The sequence below is a fragment of the Anguilla rostrata genome, chromosome 7 (assembly GCF_018555375.3).
Source record: "Anguilla rostrata isolate EN2019 chromosome 7, ASM1855537v3, whole genome shotgun sequence".
Classification (NCBI taxonomy): Eukaryota; Metazoa; Chordata; class Actinopteri; order Anguilliformes; family Anguillidae; genus Anguilla; species Anguilla rostrata.
In genome coordinates this window covers 24606798-24626813 of record NC_057939.1, presented here as the reverse complement: position 1 = coordinate 24626813, position 20016 = coordinate 24606798, and the positions used below count along the sequence as shown (strand labels likewise).

The 20016-nt window shown below is 45.2% G+C and overlaps 1 protein-coding gene across 2 annotated transcripts in view; it reads right to left on the bottom strand.

The window, feature by feature from the left end:
• Positions 1 to 20016, bottom strand: part of rab28 (RAB28, member RAS oncogene family) — a 40536-nt gene that overhangs the window by 19722 nt on the left and 798 nt on the right. For both annotated transcript variants that reach the window (XM_064343858.1, XM_064343856.1), the window contains exons 2-4: positions 12899 to 12995; positions 6577 to 6665; positions 5240 to 5369 (exon numbers count right to left, since the gene is read on the bottom strand). In XM_064343858.1, the coding sequence (XP_064199928.1) occupies positions 5240 to 5369; positions 6577 to 6665; positions 12899 to 12995 (316 nt within the window). The remainder of the gene's footprint in view (positions 1 to 5239; positions 5370 to 6576; positions 6666 to 12898; positions 12996 to 20016) is intronic.

Below are 20016 nucleotides of genomic sequence, written 5' to 3'. Positions count from 1 at the left end.
TTTTTATTGGAAAAATTGCCACATATTTCCCAGCAACTAAAATTCAGAAGGCAAAAAGGTGTATACCTTATATTATTTAACTAAACCAAAAGTTAAACAAGAAATATTTAAGCCTAATAGAAGTACAAGCAGATATACATAAAAATAAGGAGAGTAACACAGAGAGCAATCATCCACTGTCCACCAACATCACCATGCGACATGGTAACATCCAACAGCTTGGTGCCTGTGCCCAATAAATAAAAGGAACTGAACAGGTATTTCTCCAGCAGCATATATTCCACCCCTAGTGGTGAGATATCGCTACTGCAGTTAACCGCTGTGGGAGCCGCTCTTCCTCCAGTCCCAGCCTGAAAGCGCGGCGGTAGCGCTCACCAGCAAGATGGCGCCGAAGACAGCGACCAGGCGTGAGGACACGCGGCGAGGCCCTCCCCTCCACTCCCCTCACCGAAGCGCACACCCGCCCGCACACCCACCCCCGCGTAGCCGCGCAGACGCCGCTGACGTGTGCGCCTTTTCCCCGTTTACAGCGAGCCCCGGGCCCCGCGAAGCCCAGCCTTTTGTCCGCCACATGTCCATTGTGCCCTAACCGTTCCCCCGGGGGCAATTAAAAACCTTCAGTTTGTTATAAGAGGGTCTGAAGTGCCACGGCCGGAGCCAGAGAAAACACCTTCCAGCCAAACGGAAAACAGAAGCGTATTCAGCCTCCCTGCACCCGGCGGATTATTAGCATCTCTGGATTAAGAAACGCGCAGGCCCTGCGCTGAACAGACAGGAAGTGAGGCCGATTTACGGGGGGGGGGTCGGGGGGGTCTCGCACCCCTCACCGTTCCTCCCGCCAAATGTGCGAACACCCCAGAACAATGTTGGTGGCATTTCCAAAAAAAAAAAAAAAAAACCATCATGAGAACCCGGCTTTTTAAAAACACGTCAACCCTCACGTGGCGACTGAGTGCGAGGTTTCTGGGGGCGGGGCGGGGGATGGGGGGGTGAGGGGGCGGGGGGTGGGAGATGCGCGGAAACGCCGCTCTACCGAGCAGAATGTAAACACACGCGTGTTGCTTTACACAACACTAAAACGGGCCAATAAAAAGATATCCCTGGACAGGACGCAGGAGAGTTTTTTTTTTTTTTATATATACGTAAAGCAGTCCTGAGACGTGGAGAAGGAGGAGAAGAAGAAGAAGAAAAAAAACTTATCTGTGGAAAGGAGAACATTTCCCATGCAGAGCTGGTTCAGATCCACAGAGGTTAAAGGATACAAGCCTCTGTGCTAAAAGCCATGAGTAATGGTGCAGGGTTAAGAGAACTGAACCCATTTAAGTCACACCAAATAAGGACCGTGGGGGTGGGGGGTGGGGGGGGTGAATGTTTCTGAGACCCGGGGAGGGAAATGGAGTTAGCGGAGGCAGCGGAGGGAGGTCAGACAGTCATTTTTAAACACAGAGCAGAAGAGCTGCGTTACAGACTGCAGAGAGGAAGAAAAGTAAACTGCAGAAAGGACTGCAGGAAGCCCAGCTCCAGACACGGGACACTGGGAAGCTTTCTTATAAGGGGTGAGAGTCACAGACACAAGGCTGGAAGAGACAGAGCGGGTGTGAGTATTTCACAGAGAGGGCTGGTCTAAATAAGGCCAATTAAAACACTTATAGTCACTCAGATCCTATCCGCCCAGTTGTCCTGTGCAATGCAAATATTTACGACAGAAAAAACTACAGCTGTGCATTTTGTCGGATCAGTTCAGTTTGGACAGTTCAGTGCTATGATGCAGCTCCTGCAACTGCACAAACAAAAACACACTCGCACACAGTCACACACACGCTTACACATGTGCACACATACATGCACACACTCCCACACGCACACACACACACTCACTCATTCACACTCACACACATGCACGCATGCACACACACACACACAGACACACAAACACACACTCATTCACACTCACACTCACACACAGTTGGACAGGAGCCTGGCCTCCTCCCTGCAGCAGGTCATGTGATACTGCAGCGCGGCTGGAGGAAACCATAGAACAAGTGCAGAGCTAAGAGGCCTCTAAGTGTCCCTATGAATAACTCATTTAAATATCCCTGACAGCCTCGGGCTACGAGCCAGCACAGCGCACAATGACGCTAGGGCTTCAGGACAGGGCAGGCCCACGCTCAGCACTGCAGCAGCCTGCTTCCTCTCCAACTCCAGCTCAACTGCAGGCTGCAGGGCCTGTGTGCAGACTGTGCGTGTGACACTCTGAGTATGCGATACCCTGTGTGTGATATTCTGTGTGGGTGGGTGTGATATTCTATGTGTGATGCCTGTTGTGATATCTGTGGTGGTGTGATATCATGTGTGATACCTGTGTGTGATATTCTGGTGGGTGTGATTTATTGGATACTCTGCGTGTGATGCTCTGCTTTTGACACTCTGCATGTGATACTCTGTGAGCGTGATACTCTGCGTGGGTGATGCTCTGCTTGTGATGCTCTGCGTGCGATACTTTGCGTGGGGGATGCACTGCATGCGATAGTCTGTGCGTGATACTCCATGTGTGATACTCTGCGTGTGATACTGCGTGTGATACTCTGTGTGCGTGTGTGTGTGTGTGTGTGTGTGTGCATGTGTGTGTGTGTGTGTGTGTGTGTGTGTGAGAGAATGTGTGCATGTGTGTGTATGTGAGTGTGTGAGAGAGCGTGGGTGGGAGCGCGTGCGTGTGTGAGAGCGTATGTCTTTTCAATAAAATCTTTTATTGGCTTCCTCTCAGAATTGTTACAAGAGGTGCCATTCTTTAACACAAGTATCTGGGCGGCATCTGGGGTTCTCAGGGGGAGGGGGGGTTAGGGCTGGGGGGGTCGCTGCTCCTGGGGGGGAACACTGCACTCAGAGAAAGGGAAGAGGGCATTTTGGGGTCACAAGCCGTCCACTCAGGACCAAGAGGGAGATGAGGAGAGAGAAAAGAAGGAGAAGAAGAAGGGATTAAAAGAAAGGAGGGCTGTAGTGAAATCCTGACTGTGCATCATTGCCCAGTCCAGGGAGGGAGGGCGTCAGCAGGCCGGGATTCTCCCCGTATCGCTACACAACACCACTGTGACGTTCTACACCTTCAGTTTTTAACCAAGATAGTGCTGTCCTGCAGGCGCTCAAAAGAGTATTTCATTCTACAAGCAGTACTTTGTTTTTTTTTTAATCCTGAAGTATTCCATGCTTCCAACTGCTTCCCTAACAATTATCACAACCATCCTGTAAGGCATATTTCAATGGACTGTGAAAGTCAACGAAATGTTCTAGAAAGAACTCAAACGAACAGCGAAGCAAGAAAAGGAAAAAAAAAAAAAAAAAAAAAACCACTGAACGACCGTGACAGCGCGGACCTGGGAACGCTCGCTACGTCCAGCTGTCCCGGAGAGCCAAAAATACTCCCTGAACCCATCCCGCCTGGCCCCGCGTCTCCTCCTGAGCGGCCGGTGTCGAGTGAAGCCGCTTCCCCAAAGACCTTCCCTTTCACAGGCATAAATCAGGACGGCGTAATTACTGTTTACCCTCGCTGTTCCATTTCGGCTGTCACTCATCCCACTGCCATGGGAACCTGCGGAGTCTGTGCGGAAAGGCCCGGGAACGCCGTGTGTTTCTCATTCTTCCCCGACGCGCAGTCTTCGGCGTTCGAAAAACCGAACGGGCCGCCGGGGTGCAAGAAATAGAAAGGTCCGGACGGCCGGTTCCCAGAAGACACCGCGACTGGCTTCTTCCCTCGCAAAAAATGCGCCCGAGCGAAGGTCGGCGGAATAGCGCCGTGCGGTTATTGATAGCCCCCGGCGGGGCGATTCGGGTCAGTGTTTTTTTTCCACGCCGCAGGAGTAAGACGCACGAAGAGAGCGAGCAGGGCGGGGTTTATAAACAGGAGGAATGCGAGGCGCCGGGGGCCGACGGCCAATGGGACAGCGGGGGGACTCGCGGCGCGTTGGCACAGCTAATGCATAGCCGGAGCACGTAAGCACTGCTAATGCGTAGCCGGAGCACGTTAGCACGGCTAATGCATAGCCGGAGCACGTTAGCACTGCTAATGCATAGCCGGAGCACGTTAGCGCGACTAATGCATCGGTGCCGCGCCGAAGCACGTTAGCACGGCTAATGCATCGCCGCCGCGCGGGAGCGCAAAGTGCCCAGAATTAATGCGTACATTACAAGCTGACCTTCGAACCTTCTGTTGAGTAAGGGATCAGCACTTCCTGCGCGGAGACACCACTCCAGGAGTCATCCATCACGGGCGCGGCGGAGGCGAGAGTTTTAATTACGGGCCGCTCCGTTCGGCCGCTCCTCCGCCCGTCAGGGGGATGTTTAAAACATCGCCTGTTATTAGTCTTTATTTTCTCCGGGACGGGACGGGGGGGGGGGGGGTGGTCTGGTTAACGTCCGGCTGGGCCTGCCCGTCGGAGGGGCGGGGAGAGGAGCCCGCGGGGCTCCGGGAGAGGCAGATAAGCGCTGCCGGGACGTCCCGCCGCGAGATCATAAATCACCCCTAAAACCCAGCGGCCCCTGGAGCCCTGATCCCCAGCTACTGCACTCCGGCTCTACTGACTATCAATCCAGCCTGAGAGAGACAGAGAGGGAGAGAGAAAACACTCACACCGGGATAGACATATTATTAATGATATTAAAAGACAGACTTATTATTTTTGTCTGTACAGTGTATGTCTAGATCCATGTTTATCCATTAAACTGTAATGTCCTTTTCTGTGCTTTGCCAACATAAGATGTATCTTGTCATGCCAATAAAGCTTTATTTTATTTGAATTTTAAGGGTAGAGAGGGGGTGAGAAAGAGAGAGAGGGCTCAAAGAGAACGACAGAGAAACACACACACTGGCAAGCACACAAACTCAGAGAGTGTGTCAGCTGAGACACACACTCTCGCACACCGCACCCTCACAGGCGTACGCGCCGAGCGAAGAGCGCGCAGTCAGAAACGCGCGCTCTCTCCAAACCAAACACGACGCCGCGGCCCGGCGCCTCTGCCCCAGATAATGAAGAGGGAAGACGCCGCAGGGAGCAAGTCAGCCCTAAACAATGACGGCACCGCGGCGGACCGGGCCAGCCCCGCGCGCTCTCTCTCCCCCCCCCCCCCCCTCAGATGTGGGAGCCGCTGGCTGCAGTGGACGAAACAGCCGGGGCTTCCTGCCTTCGGCTGCATGTGAGCTGGCCGGTGGAAGCCACAGGCCCCGCTCCCCTGCCTGAGGACTCACTTTTGTTCCCCACCAGGGAGATGACCGGCTGCACCTCGGACTCCTCGTTCACCTTCTTCACCATCCCGAACCAGTCCTCCAGGTTCTCGAAGCTCTGGTAGTTAGTGATGTCATAGACGAGAAGAATACCCTGGAGGCAGGAGAGGAGGAAGGAAGAGTGAAGCAGGTCTGAGGACCGAATCCCTTCAGATATTTTATCAAACAACATATCACACACACACACACATATATATGCATACAAACACTGACACAGAAACTTACATAAACATAATCATACATATGGACACATACACACACAAAGATTATGAAGATTAAGAGGATCGTGTATGAGTTTTAATTTTAATATTTTAATATTGTTAAATTACAGTTGCGTGAAAACTGTTAAAATGGGAGATGCAAAACTGAACAGTATTGTATACAGGGCGGCCATTTTGGCTCAAAGTGACAGGAGAAGGGCAGGGTGGCAGAGTGAACAGCAGGTGGCGTTGGTGCCTCAGACGGCAGCTGCGGTCCCTGGAGAGGCAGGCCCAGAGCACTGCTCTGAAGGCCCCAGCGGGAGAAAGGGTTCAGCCCCCAGGGCCCTGAGGCCCGGGGCGGAGAGGAAGGGGGGGTGAGGAGTGACGCGAGGAAAACGGCGTACGCGCGGAGAGCGCGCTCGGGAAGGGAGGCTGCTCGCTGCTAGGCCGCACAGGGGCTAGAGAGACGCAGCTGCGACGCTCGCCCCCAGCCTCTTTCTCCCCGTTCGGCGCCATTACCACGCTCTGCCGTTTAAATGAGCCTCGCTCATTAGCCGCAGATTAGCCTTCACCCGGCTAGGTCTGTGACATCACAGCGTCACCTCTCTGTGCGCAGTAACTCATTTCACTGAAGAACAAAATCTCTGTTCCAGTACGAAATCATTAAATAATCATTAAATATGGCCTTGTGTGTTTTTAGAATAATAATATTTAAATGCACCAAGGCAACACACAGGCGTTTATACAACAGCCACCTGCAGACATACCAGTGACAACCACTGACACTGCACACACAGATGTGCATATAAACAAAATTACTCTCAAACACACGGACAAACTGCCTCTCCCTCACACACACACACACACACACACACACACACACACACACACACACACACACACACACACACAGACCCACACAGTCTGCATTTAGTAGTCCGGCAGCTTCAACCCTAGTCACGCTACACTAATATAATTATTAAAGCTTATTAACCCCACAGTCTAACGGAGCATCACTGTAACAGACTGTGAATGAGCTATAGAAAGGCGGACATTCACCCGTGTGAGTGTGTGTGTGTCTGCGTGAATTCAGGACTGTACCTGAGCTCCATAAATGTATTTGTCCAGCATCTTGCCACCTATAGTCTGTCCCCCAATGTCCCAGACCTGCAGAGTAGCATTCAGGTTGCCTGGAAGAAAAGACCACAATAACAGCACCGATTACACACAGCAAACAGCATTACACACATCACTCATTACCAACAGCCAACAGTATACACCGCCATTACCCAGCAAACGCATTACACACGCCATTACACAACAGCATTACACTAACAGCATTACCACCTCATTACACACAGCAAACAGCATTACACTACACCACACACACACGTCCATTACACCCACAGCATTACACACACCCTCATTACACACAGCAAACAGCATTCACACACCACATACACACAGCAAACAACATTACATACCACCATAAACACAGCAAACAGCATCACAACACAATTACACACAACAGCATACCATACACTCATTACAACACTAACAGCTTACACACACGCCATTAACACAGCAACAGCATACACACCGCCCATTACACAGCAACAGCATTACAACCACCCCTACACACACGTCCATTACACACAGCAAGCGCATTACACACACCGCTCATTACACACAGCAAACAGCATTACACACACCGCCCATTACACACAGCAAACAGCATTACACACGCTAAACAGCATTACACACACCTCTCATTACACACAGCAAACAGCATTACACATACCACCCACTACACACACCGTCCATTACACACAGCAAGCAGCATTACACATACCGCCCATTACACACAGCTAACAATATTACATACACCACCCATTACACACAGCAAACAGCATCACAAACACCTAATTACATACAGCAAACAGCATTACACACACCTCATTACACACAGCAAACAGAATTACACACACCTCATTACACACAGCAAACAGCATTACACACACCTCATTACACACACAACAGCTTACACACAGCTCATGACACCAGCAACAGCATTACACACACCTCATTACACACAGCAAACAGAATTACACACACCTCTCATTACACACAGCAAACAGCATTACACACACCTCATTACACACAGCAAACAGCATTACACACACCGCTCATTACACACAGCAAACAGCATTACACACACCGCCCATTACACACAGCAAACAGCATTACACACACTACACATTGCACACAGCGAACAGCATTACACACCATTAGACAACATTACATTATGTCACAGATCTCACAAATAAATACAGGCTTTAAAAATGTGCCAGGCGTTTCATTATGAATAACATATCAGTATCCCAGAAAGCAAATGCCGATTTTTCTGTAATTTTGAGGAAAAACCGAGGACAATTTGTGCAACCTCATTTCCATGAGACAATTCAATTCTTACACATCTTCGTGGTTCCTGAAATTAAGAAATGAGCATTTGTAAACAGTAAAAAAAAGTATAGCTGTTCTTTAACTGCCTAGCTCAGCGGCACGGGAGAAAACTGCGCTCAGCCTAGACTGAGCGCTCTCGTAAATCAGTATCAGCGGCTCTTAAACCACGACCCCAGAGTAAAATAAATACGCACATAAATAAGTGTAAAGGAAGAGCAGCCTGGGACCAGAATGCGGAACCGGGATTTTGCACTGAAACCCTACACAGCGTTTCACAACAAGGCCTGCGCTTCACAAGGAAAGCCTACACTTTATATGAGCATCCCCGTTAAACGCCACAGAGTGGAAGCCCACACTTCAGAGCAGCAACGCAATCACTGTGCTTCAGTCATTTGAACAGCAGCCATAGTCATCAAACTGACCAGAGATAGCCCAGGCCCCCAATGCCGCTGATCTGCTATGCACAGGACACGGCGAAGCACTGATCTGAGATCAGCCGGAAGGATCCTGAAGCAGTATCCAGTCACTGGCCTTGATTCAAGCAACATTCACCCTGAACTGCAATTTAAAAATTAAAGTTAACTCCTTTACAATGTTCTTCATTAGGCGTTCCTCTTGTGGCTGCATTATTAGAAGCATATTCATTAGTGATGTGAGTCATAATGCCCATTTACGGAATTCCAAGTGAGACATATTATCAGACATATTCTCACTCAGAAATCAATCTAACTTCATCCCCAAGCAGAATTATTACTGAAACTGCTGTGCCTAGCACTGATGCTGGTATTACTGTTAGCATATGGCCACCATTTTTCAGATTTAATTTCTATTCACACACTGCTTTGCTGGTTTGTTCAGGCACACCGTAGACCAGGCACTCAATCTCACGTTAGAGCCTCTAATTTTGAGGAGGAATTTTATAAAAAGTAATACTGCTGGTAAAATAAATTTTGGAGACAATAAAGGAGGGGGTTAATCTCATTACGGTCACTTCAGCCTGGCAGAGAACCGTCGCTCTCTGTCCAAAGAACATCTCCCAGGCCAATCCCGAGAGACAAACAGGTTCTGCTCACCCCGAAATTTAAACTCTTTCCAGCAGGCCGAGAAAAGCGTAGAAGAAAAGGCCTTCTTAGCCCGGGTTTCGACTGTTTGCATTGTGCCCCGCGCTGCCAAAGAGTGAGCGCGCGGACAAATATGTGGTGTTAAGAAAAATAAAGGCAATTAAACAAAAAAAAAAGAATAACCCAAGAGGGAAAAAAAAGAAACATTTTAAGGTTTTCCTGACCCCAATTTGCAGGAGAGAGTTACAAAACCAAATCAAAATAAATATTTTATTCCTTCGGAGAAAAAAAAAACAAAAAAAAAAACAAGGCAGAGCATGCAGTGCTTATGTGAGAGAGTGGGGGACAGGGAGAGAGAGAAAGAGAGAGGGAGAGAGAGAACACGAGAGGGAGGGAGGGAGAGTGAGAGAGAGAGAGCAGGTAAAAAATAAACCCCATTCAGAGCAAACAGTGTTCGGAGGAGCTGCACCAAAGGGCTCAGAGAGGGATTTTACACGACACCCAGGGAGTGGGGCCGGCGGGGCATGATTGACAGGGCGAACTGGGCATGCTCGCGCTGGCTGTACAGAGGAAGGAAACGTGAGCGTCACAGTGAATACATCCAGACTACACAGCCACACGCTGAAGCGCACACTGAAGGACCTACCCTGAATCTCAGGCTTGTGATTTCATACCCCACCACCACCACCACCACCACCACCAACACTGCTCCTTTTTTTCACATGGAAAGGAAAAAGTATACATTCTGTAGGCTATTTATTTCACAGTTCAATCCTTACGATAAATGATTTATGATTTATGCACCGGTCAACACCTCAGAGGTATTTGCCAATGAAATGAAGCAGTAACTCAATATTTCCCATGATCACCTCTAGTCCCAGACTGCCCCCCCCCCCCCATGTCTGCAGCTTCACATATTTTCACTGAAAAAAAAAAATGAAGCGGGGGTTTGGAGGGAACAAGAGCAATACATTTAAGTGCTTGGGCTAAAATCTTATCAAAGCTTTCCTGTCATTTACCAATCAGTTATAGCCTCTTCTCACAACCGTTCTTTAAGGCTCACTGATTGGTGGCTGCACAAGGGCTACAAACACACACATACACACACACAAGCGCACACACACACACACACTGAGGACGTTGTGAGCCAGACCCGGGTGGAAAATGTGCGCTGTGTTTGAAAAGCCGCTCTTTCACTGTAAGAGTGACATGCCTCTTCAGCACTGAAGGACCAACAGGCCAGAGGGAGTATTCCCGCCCAGCGAGGGGGAGGAGCCCGAAGGCCACCCGCTTCGCAGGAGCCACAGTGCTGCCGGGAACCCCCCCTCCCCACACACGTACGCACACACACATATACACACATACTGTACGCACACAAACACGCACACAAACACGTACACACATACTGTACACACACGTACGCACACATCACACAACGTCGCACACAAACACATCACTACATACATACTGACACACACGTACGCACACACACATATACACACATACTGTACGCACACAAACACGCACACAAACACGTACACACATACTGTACACACACGTACGCACACACACGTACACTCATACTGTACGCACACACACACACACATACCCACATACTGTATGTACACACACACATACTGTACGTGCACACACGTACGCACACACGTACACTCATACTGTAGCACACACACACATGCCCACATACTGTATGTACACACACACATACTGTACGCACACAGACACACACATACTGTATGCACAAACATACACACACAAACACGCACGCATGCACACACACACATGCACACATATGTACAAAAACACACACATACTGTATGCACATACACACACACACACACGAACATACGTGCACGCGCACACACACATGCACACAAACACCTATGCAAACACAACATGCACACATGTGCATGCATTGACTCGCATACACATGCACACACGCGCATACATACACACGTGCGCACGCACATACACACACGTACGCAAACGCGTGCACCCACACAGACATGAAGGCACACATAGACACGTACGCACACACAAGCAAAGCTACATCAAGCAGACAATAAAACAGGCAAAGTGCTGGAAGCTGCAATAAAGATAGCCTACGTATTTACCAAGATGCACAGCACACAGAAATATGAGCAAATAATCCCTAAACAGGCTTAGTAGTTAGCAGTTGATCATCAGTAGACAACAAAATGCAGCAATCTGATGACAACATATCCTAAAAGAATACATAAACACAAAGCTTTGTTCAGACCAAAGACGTATTCTTAATTCTAACTTTTAGTCATGGTTTTTCAAACTCTTTTTTATCTTAGATTCTGTCCGGATGTGAATATGCGAGCAAAAACCCATGTATAACAAACAATCTACTGAAAATGTAAAAATGGCGGTTTTAGCATTCTCTTACCGATCAATGAATTGATCAATGACAACTTTTAATTTCATTTCAGTTGCAGCTGCAATTCATTTCTGTCTTTTTCATATGTTTAAAGTGTTTTGAAAATCAAAATATAGCAGAAGTTGCACAACGGGCACTTATATTACAGAATTACAGAATTATTTGGCTTTTCCGCGGAATTGAAAAGAAGTAAATAGGATCATGCAGGTCTTATGCGGACTGGAACAAAGCTCAGTTGAAACCCAGGGATAAGGGACATGGATATAAATATTAAATATATTTGCTCTGCAGTGCGCCCAGAGAATTTTTCGCTAGATTTCCCGTGCCGCACATAACATGTCTGTAAGGTTCAGGGGGGGAAAAAGCGAGTTGTGTTTGCTCTAGAGAGAACAGCCTTCAGAACGAATAAACTTGAAAAAAGGCAGACACCCTACAATACAGAGCGCTCCCCCAGAAACAGGAATTTCAGGAAAATTCTGGGGAAAAAAATCATTTAAAAAAAAAAAAAAAAAACGACTGATTAAAATAAAGGAAATCCTTATTTAAATCGGTAAAATGAAAATTGCAGCCAGCAAGAAAAAGGGATCTTTGAATAAAGCCTATTCAATAAGTGAAACTGATATGTTGAGTAAATACAGTAGCAACCATAAAAATATTACCAATTAAATTAAATCTTCCTGGTTGTTGGTGACACAAGTATGGAATAGAATGCAATACCTAATACATAGAAAATCAAATTCTTTGGGCTTTTTTCTTTTTAAACAGCATTCTACCTACAGTGCTATATCCCAGATCTAGCCGTCGGACAAACAATAACACCAACTGTGCCGAAATGCCTGTGCGTATGTGTGTGCGTGTGTGGTGCGTGAGTGTGTGCGTGCACGTGTGTGTTCTGTAACCTAATTCTCAAGTACCTCTTCACACTTCACACTTTTGCGATTTTAACTCTGTTAACTTCTCATACTCAGTTCATTATTTACATTTTTCATTTATAGTCTCAATTAAGATTTGCACAATGTATGTGTATTACTCTTATGGATAACTGACAGGAAATATTCATGACACACGTTACTATTCATACGGCTCGATGTCCGTAAAGGGAGAGTGGTGGCTCTGTACCTATGCTACAGCTCCTCTTGATGCTTTGGTGTTACACATATCGGGGCATACAGACCTTTTATGTCAGACCCGATAAGAGCGCACATCATACATAACATGATAGAAAAATGAGGAAAATCATAATGATAGCGATTATGATAATCATTATTTTCATATTAGTTCTACTGTCCTTCCTGTCGAGCAGAGTGTGAAATACGGATTTTGAGGGGGGTGGGGGTGTTATTTGTGAGGGTGGCCCCGGGTCGCTGGCGATGCGACACCCACGGGGCCGAGCGTTCCCGCCGTTCGGAGAGCGGCGTTCCGCAGGCCGCGGGCGCGGGAGGACCGGAGCGCGCCATCGCCGCGGGCGGCGGCTCACCTGGCAGCGTTATTCTCTTCAGAAAGAAGTCCAGGCCTATCGTCTGCTTGTACTGCTTCCCGAAGGCCTCCTGAGCGAACCGCGTGGCCAGCGACGTCTGAAACGGAGAGAGGGAGAGAGAGACGGGGGGCAGAGAGAGAGAGAGGGGGGGGAGAGGGGGAGAGGGAGAGCTTATTTTCCCATGTGCAACAAGTCACAGTAAGTCACAGCAAATGTCCTTGCTTTGTTTTTGCCTTCCGACTGTTCAGAGAAATGTTTCAGAAACCCGGGTTATACGGAACACATTTTGTTTTTGTGTGTCTGTCTAACACTGATCATTATATTATTGCACACAATGTACAGAATAATACAGCATGAAAACCCAAATTGAGAAAACAGGTGTTCAGATGCACAATAGAGCAGATAATTGCAGCAAATTTAAAGCTTCAACAGTGTCAAGATTTTTTTTTTATACTTAGAATTCAACAAAAATAAATGAATGACAGATTCTTAAATCCATGGGAATTCTCGCTTGGACTGCCAAGTTTAATTCCTTTTGATGGATGAGATGAACCCATAAGAGAGAAAAGGAGTGCAACAGCATGTCACGTTGCCAAATCTGGAACCGTACAACTGCATAAACAGTGCAGTTAACCGAAAGAGAGGGGACCTGCTCAGTGTCCTGCGGTCCCGGGTTCGATGGCTGGCTACATTCAGACAGACACCGGAGTTTCCCCGGAGCCAAAACTGACCTCTAACCACACACTCACAAAGTTAGCAATGACTAAATCTCCAAAGTAAGTAGGTACTAAGCAATAACTAAAACAATGTGCAAGCAGCCCAAAGTTCCTTCACAGGCCTCTACGGACGTAGGAGAACACACAGTCTCACACGCAAAACACGCCGTGGGAAAAATGGCTCGGCCTAACGGTGACAAACACAAAAGGAATGGGAATCGGTCCATGAAACCTCTGTTTTAGTAGCCCAAACAACTGTATACAAAGCTAGAATAAGTAGCCAAGACAGAATCTACTTTCCACATGCATATGTTGGCATTGCAATACAATTTTCTTCGTTTTACAGAAGCCTGGCTTCGTGCATGTGTGTATGTTTTACACACATCCATTATTATTTTCATTCCAAAGTTTGAAAGTAACCTGGCCTTTATATGCTGGCGTAGCGCATGGATTTTTATTTTTATTTTTTTCCCCTGTCAGAGGCAACAAAGACTCATTGGCAAGCAGTGATATGTTTGGATTGTGGGAAGGGGATGCTTACAATGCCTTTTTGGCCTTTCGGTGGAAAGAGAAAAGGGAAAAATACCCCGCTTTTTCCCAGAGCGTCACGCGGCGACGCGGATATTTATAACGGGCGAGCCGTGGGGCCCGTGAGCTGCCAGCCGTCAGGAGGGCCGGAGACCCCCTCGCTGCGTCCTCAGGGACCGGGACGCCGGGGTCCCCTGCAGGCGGTTGGCGCGGACAGCCCTCAGCGACGCCTCAGCCACAGAGAAGCTACGGCGGGCGAGCGAGCGAGCGCCCGGAGCCAGACGGTCCGATGAGGAAGGGCGCTCGCGGGGATCGAGACGGAAGGCGAGCGCGATTTCTCGCGCGGAGGAAGAAAAAGGAGAAAAAAAAACTTGGACGAACGTGCGTGAAATACTGCGAAAGATAGACTTTTTCAAAAGGGTTGAAGTCGGCCGGGAATTCTTTTGCAGATGTGCGTTCCGGTCGGCGCCCACGGCCTCCTTCACAGATGGACGGACTGCCTCGAGCACGGGATTAGAATCGTGACATGAGAGCCGCGAGTCTCAGTGGCTGCTCTCCAAGCAAATATGTATTAAAGACAGAATGTCAGTCAATCTATCTGTTGAAGCATTTTTTTTTGTTTGTTTTGTTTTTTTTTCCCCCACAGGCAGGCAGGTAAGTCGTTTTAATTGCTGCAAACTGGCATCTGGCCACGGTCCAAGGAGCTCATATTGTCATGAAGAGATATCCTTCAGGGACTGAATTAATCAGGCGAGGCCCTGACGGCTTCTGTGCGCGTTCATTGAGAAAAACCGAGGCGTTTGGTTCGCCGTTCAAAGAACACACACGCGCATGAAAGCACCATCGCGCTGAAACCATTCATTTGCTTCTTAAGCCTAAATAACGTGGCTTTTTTTTCCTTCTTAAAAACAAAAAAGGGGGAAAAAAGAGATGAGCTTGAGGTCCCAAGGCACTTTTACAAAATCGCTGTTGTGCATTCATGCCTAATCTCTTCAATTTTGAAGACACACTCTGAAGGAAACTGCTTCCTGCCTTGCTTTCTGCCTTCTGCCTGCTTTCTGCCTTGGTTGGCTAAATGCCTGTAATGGTTGTCAGGGCAACCATTGTACTTTGCTGTAAATATTACACATTACTAAATATATATACATATATGTGTGTGTGTGTGTATATATATAATACATATATATAAATATATATATATATATATACATACACACACACATATATACATACATATACATAAACACACACTTGCCACATTTGATGGCCTGCAAGATTGCTCTCGTGGTTGTTTATTCAACAGGGACCACGTACTTCAAGCTTTAAATCCAATGCACTATACGGAGATATAGCTAAACAGCTAATCTTCATCCCCAGTGTCTGGACTGGTGACCAAAAGTAAATTAACATCTACATAATAACCCACAAAATATTTCCTAAAAATATAGCATGCTATATACAAAATCACTGGGTGGATATCATATTACAAACAGCTTGCAGTTATTATAAAACAAATTATTCACATTATGAGATTAAAATTACTGATTACATGTTTGATTGTTCTTTATCCATCTTTTTAACGTTGTGGGAAAAGAATGACAATCTGGGAAGGTTTAAATATGCGAGGGGATGGATCACGCCGACATTTTCACAGCTTAGTCTTTCCAATTCAGCCAGCTGACGGACCAAGGCGGACAGAGAAACCAAACACTAGTATAGGTAGAGCAAATTACTCAGACCCATGAAAATTCAACACAGAATTCCCTTCCGGCTTAATTTAACACATCTTTTTTCGGTAATTGCTTAAGAAGCCAAATACAACCGAAGAGGTTGTGAAACCAATGGCAAAATCCGGCTTCTCCCACATTAATTCAGTATCAACTGAGGATCATCTCCTGTATTGTTCTCCATACGGAAAAGAAAACAAACACGATGACAATACCTTCCTCACCCAAAGAAGGTGTCAAGCAATTGGAACAGGTGGTTTAATACCTCCAGCTAATTTCTGTTAACGGTATAACCGACAATGTCAAACTCAAGGTTTAGGCTACGCCTAGAATACAGTCAAAATCAAGGGAAGGTACTCAAATCAATCTTCTTTTTTTATGAAACCTTGGTTCCACAGCCTACTCTGAGCATAACTTTGTTTCAAGAAACTTTAAAAAAACTGACATCGCGTTTTCATTTATCACAAATAAAATTTAAATGATTGAATATGAAATGAACAAAACAAAATGCAGCACCACTACTAATAATAATAAGAAAAAGTATAAGAAGAAAAACACAAAGCATCATAAAGCTAAAAAAACACCTGTAAAGATTAGGAGTTTACAAGATGACTTGGGCTCCTCAAAAACATGTCTTATTAAAGTAATCTGGATTGAGGTTGACCACATTTCTGGTGGCTAAAGTATAGCCCCTGCCATTTCCTCTGAAAGAATGCGTCATTACTGCAAGACCACAGCAATTACATCAAACTACACCTGCTGTATTATGCTGTATGGTACTGCACGAAAAAAGCACATGTGAACACCGATGAACACTGCAATAGGTCATAATTTTTTTCTTTCTCACTCCTCAAATAAAACCGTCCAAAATTATGACTGTATATTTAAACAGAATGCCTCTATTAAATGAATGTTATGAGTCCATTTTGAAATGTTCAGTCCTGAATTATCTTAAACTATTATTATTATTATTGTTATTATTATTATTATTATTATTATTATTATGGTTGTTCTTCATATTCTTCACAACATTAAGCTTTTAGCCGCCAAATTAAAATATATTTATGCTGGAAATGAAGAGTAATTTATAAAACTGATCGTATGGATTCAATGCATTTTTGATAAACTAATTTGAGAAATTGTATTATGGGCCACTTCACATAACTTTATCCGCAACCAAAAGAAACAGAAGATGCATTTTTTCTCGAGATATAAACCAGAGCATGGTCTATCAGACACGGAATATGAAGGGGGTTCGGAAGAAAAGGGTTTTGTTTTTGTTTTTTTGATCAGACGCATTAAGACAGAACAATGAATAGCATCAAGTTATTGGCTACAATAACCCCAAAGCCCTTAAGAAAATCCATCCAACTGAATATGTAAACATTACGCAGCAGGTACAATCAAACGGGGTTATAAACCAGTTGTTTGCAACACAATTTAACAGTCATGTAATATTAATACAGGGAAGTACTTATATTACCGTAAATAATCCGTTGTATTTTCTGGTAATTGCGCTTTACATTTCGGTAAAGTAACAATGTTTCCAAGAAGGAAGATTTGTCAACTAACTAGTTAAGCCAGTTACAGATCCTAAATTACACAATGACTTTTTGATACTGCGCGTTACAGCTGTATTCATTTAATATATATTTTTAAAAACAATGCAATTAGTCAAAGTCAGTTATCAGCGTCATTGCCACGAACATAACCCTCATCTCCTAGATGGGATGGCAGTATTTAACTGCACCGAGCTGTGACTGTGGGCAGTTTGGATCCCCACGGCGCAAACGACTAGTGACCGTTTTCGTAAAATGTCTTCTTACTCACTGATTTGTTTACGTTTGTGTTTACATTCTGGACAGGCGTGACTGCAAGATAATCCATCGCTGTTACTGTCGCAGCACTTTCGACACAATCAACGCCGGAAGCGCTGTATTAAGAATGTATTCTTACCGTGAAGAATGCCTGACCCACCCGCAAGCGTAGAAATGCTTTACTACGGTGGCATAATTATATCGAGAGATGCCACCTTTTAAAAAGGGCCCAAAGCTGTCACTGCATTTAAATCAAACCTACCATATATATATTTTTTTTAAATAATAATTAAAATAAAAATTAAATTAAAAAAAACACTCAATTACCCGCTAAATTTGTTTATAATGCCATCATTGCCAGGAGCATGTATAAATAATGCACCCCCTTAAAAAATAAAATAAAATAAACCGTAGGGTACACGTAAAATTTAAGAATAGGCTCACTAGTCTGACTTTGACAACTTCGGGAAAAAAATATTGGCCCACTTTTCAGTTAATAAAACTCAGAAATAACTTAAATCCAGTGAGCACAAGCGGCTTACGACTAGCCACTTAGTACTTAACGCCCACTTGTTGTACTAAAAGTTGCACAGAAGTTGAGCCCAAGTGTACCTTCCTTAAGTGTATCATAGTTCAAAAATGAACCAAGTGTGGTTTCTTATTTTAAGAAAATATGCTAAAGTAGTGTGCTTATTAAACATTGTTGGGTCAACCTTGTCAAAGTTCCCTTCAGCCTAAAACTGGTTATTCAAGCTGTATCATATAGGCTAATATCATGAAACATCATTCCATCATAAAATGAAGGGGAGAATCCGTACATAAGAAAATGAGCCTCAGCCATGTTTTTGGGTTGATGAAGCGGACTGCACGGGCAAAGATTACTGCACGGGTTATTATTGAGAAATCATTGAAAATGTATGGAAATATGACAGTGCCTTATTCCTGAACTCCCCTTAGTGCCAGAAGAACATCAAACAACACAAAGAACATGTTCAAGTAATCTTCATCTATATATGCCTCTGTACATAGTTACCAGGATTTCACTGTCCACCCCTAAATCTTCAGGAACTGCTCAGGATGGACCTTGTGGAGAAACTGACGGCAACTTTCAAGAAGAAATATGTACATATGCTACGTGATCTACTAAAAAACAAAGTGGCCAGAGGCTTATCCACTAAGGTCTAAGCTTAGAATGTAGCAAAATACACTGGAAGTGTGGGGGTCCTATAAACAAATTCTCACTGACTGAGGATGGGGATTCAGGAATAAGACGCTGCTCCATCATCATGCATTTTCAATGATTTCTTAATTACAATATCTTTGCCTGTGCTGTCAGTTTAATTAACTCAAAAACATGGCTGAGGCTCACTTCAGTTTTCCATGTATTAGCCTAACTATTCTCTCTTGAATTTTATGATGGCACAACGCTGGGATGTGTTTCATAACATCATATGATGCTACTTGAATAACTTGAAGTTTTAGACTGAAGAGAACTTTGACAAGGTTGACCCTACATTTTTATAAGCACACTATTATAGTACACTACACTACTACTTCAAAAAAAATTTTTTTGAAGGGTTATACACTTCAGGAAATATACTTAGGCTTATACTTGAAAGTTTTTGCAACTTTTGGTCCATTATACTCAAGAACAGAAACTCAACTAGTAGTAAGCCACTAGGTTTTCACTGGATGTATAAGTTACTTTTGAGTTGTATTACAATTTAGTCCCAAAGTTGTCAATGTAAAATTATAAAGGTCTATACTTAAACTTAACATTATGTAGCCATGTTTTCTTTTCTTTTTTTAAGGTGGTGCAGCGCTGTAGTTTAAAACGCTTCACGCTGTGGTGGCATCATAAACAGCTTGAGCGGGTGATTAACGATTTGCTTTGATGCATGGTAGGTTTGATCTACACGCAGTGGTAATATATAGCCTTTTATTCCCCAAAAGTATTCCGATGTAATTCCACATTATAACGACGTTTCTATGCTATGCGGTTAGGCATTCTTACGCAAATAACATTCAGACAGAGGATCACGCCGTTACCGAAATTGTTGACACGTTAGGTAGGTTAACTAGATCATTTTTCTGGCTAATTAGCTACGCACGTTAAACAGTTTCTGGATTACCACGTAATCCACATTTTACGACGACGTTAGTATAGCTAGTGGGTTAACGGCTAGCTATCTTAGCATAATAACATTCAGTACACTGAGGAATGACAACCCAAGATTACCCCAGGAAATTGTTTATGACAACGTTAGGTAAAGTTAATTTAGCTAGCCAGTCAATTGTTTTACCTAGGGCTAAAATTAGCTACGCACAGT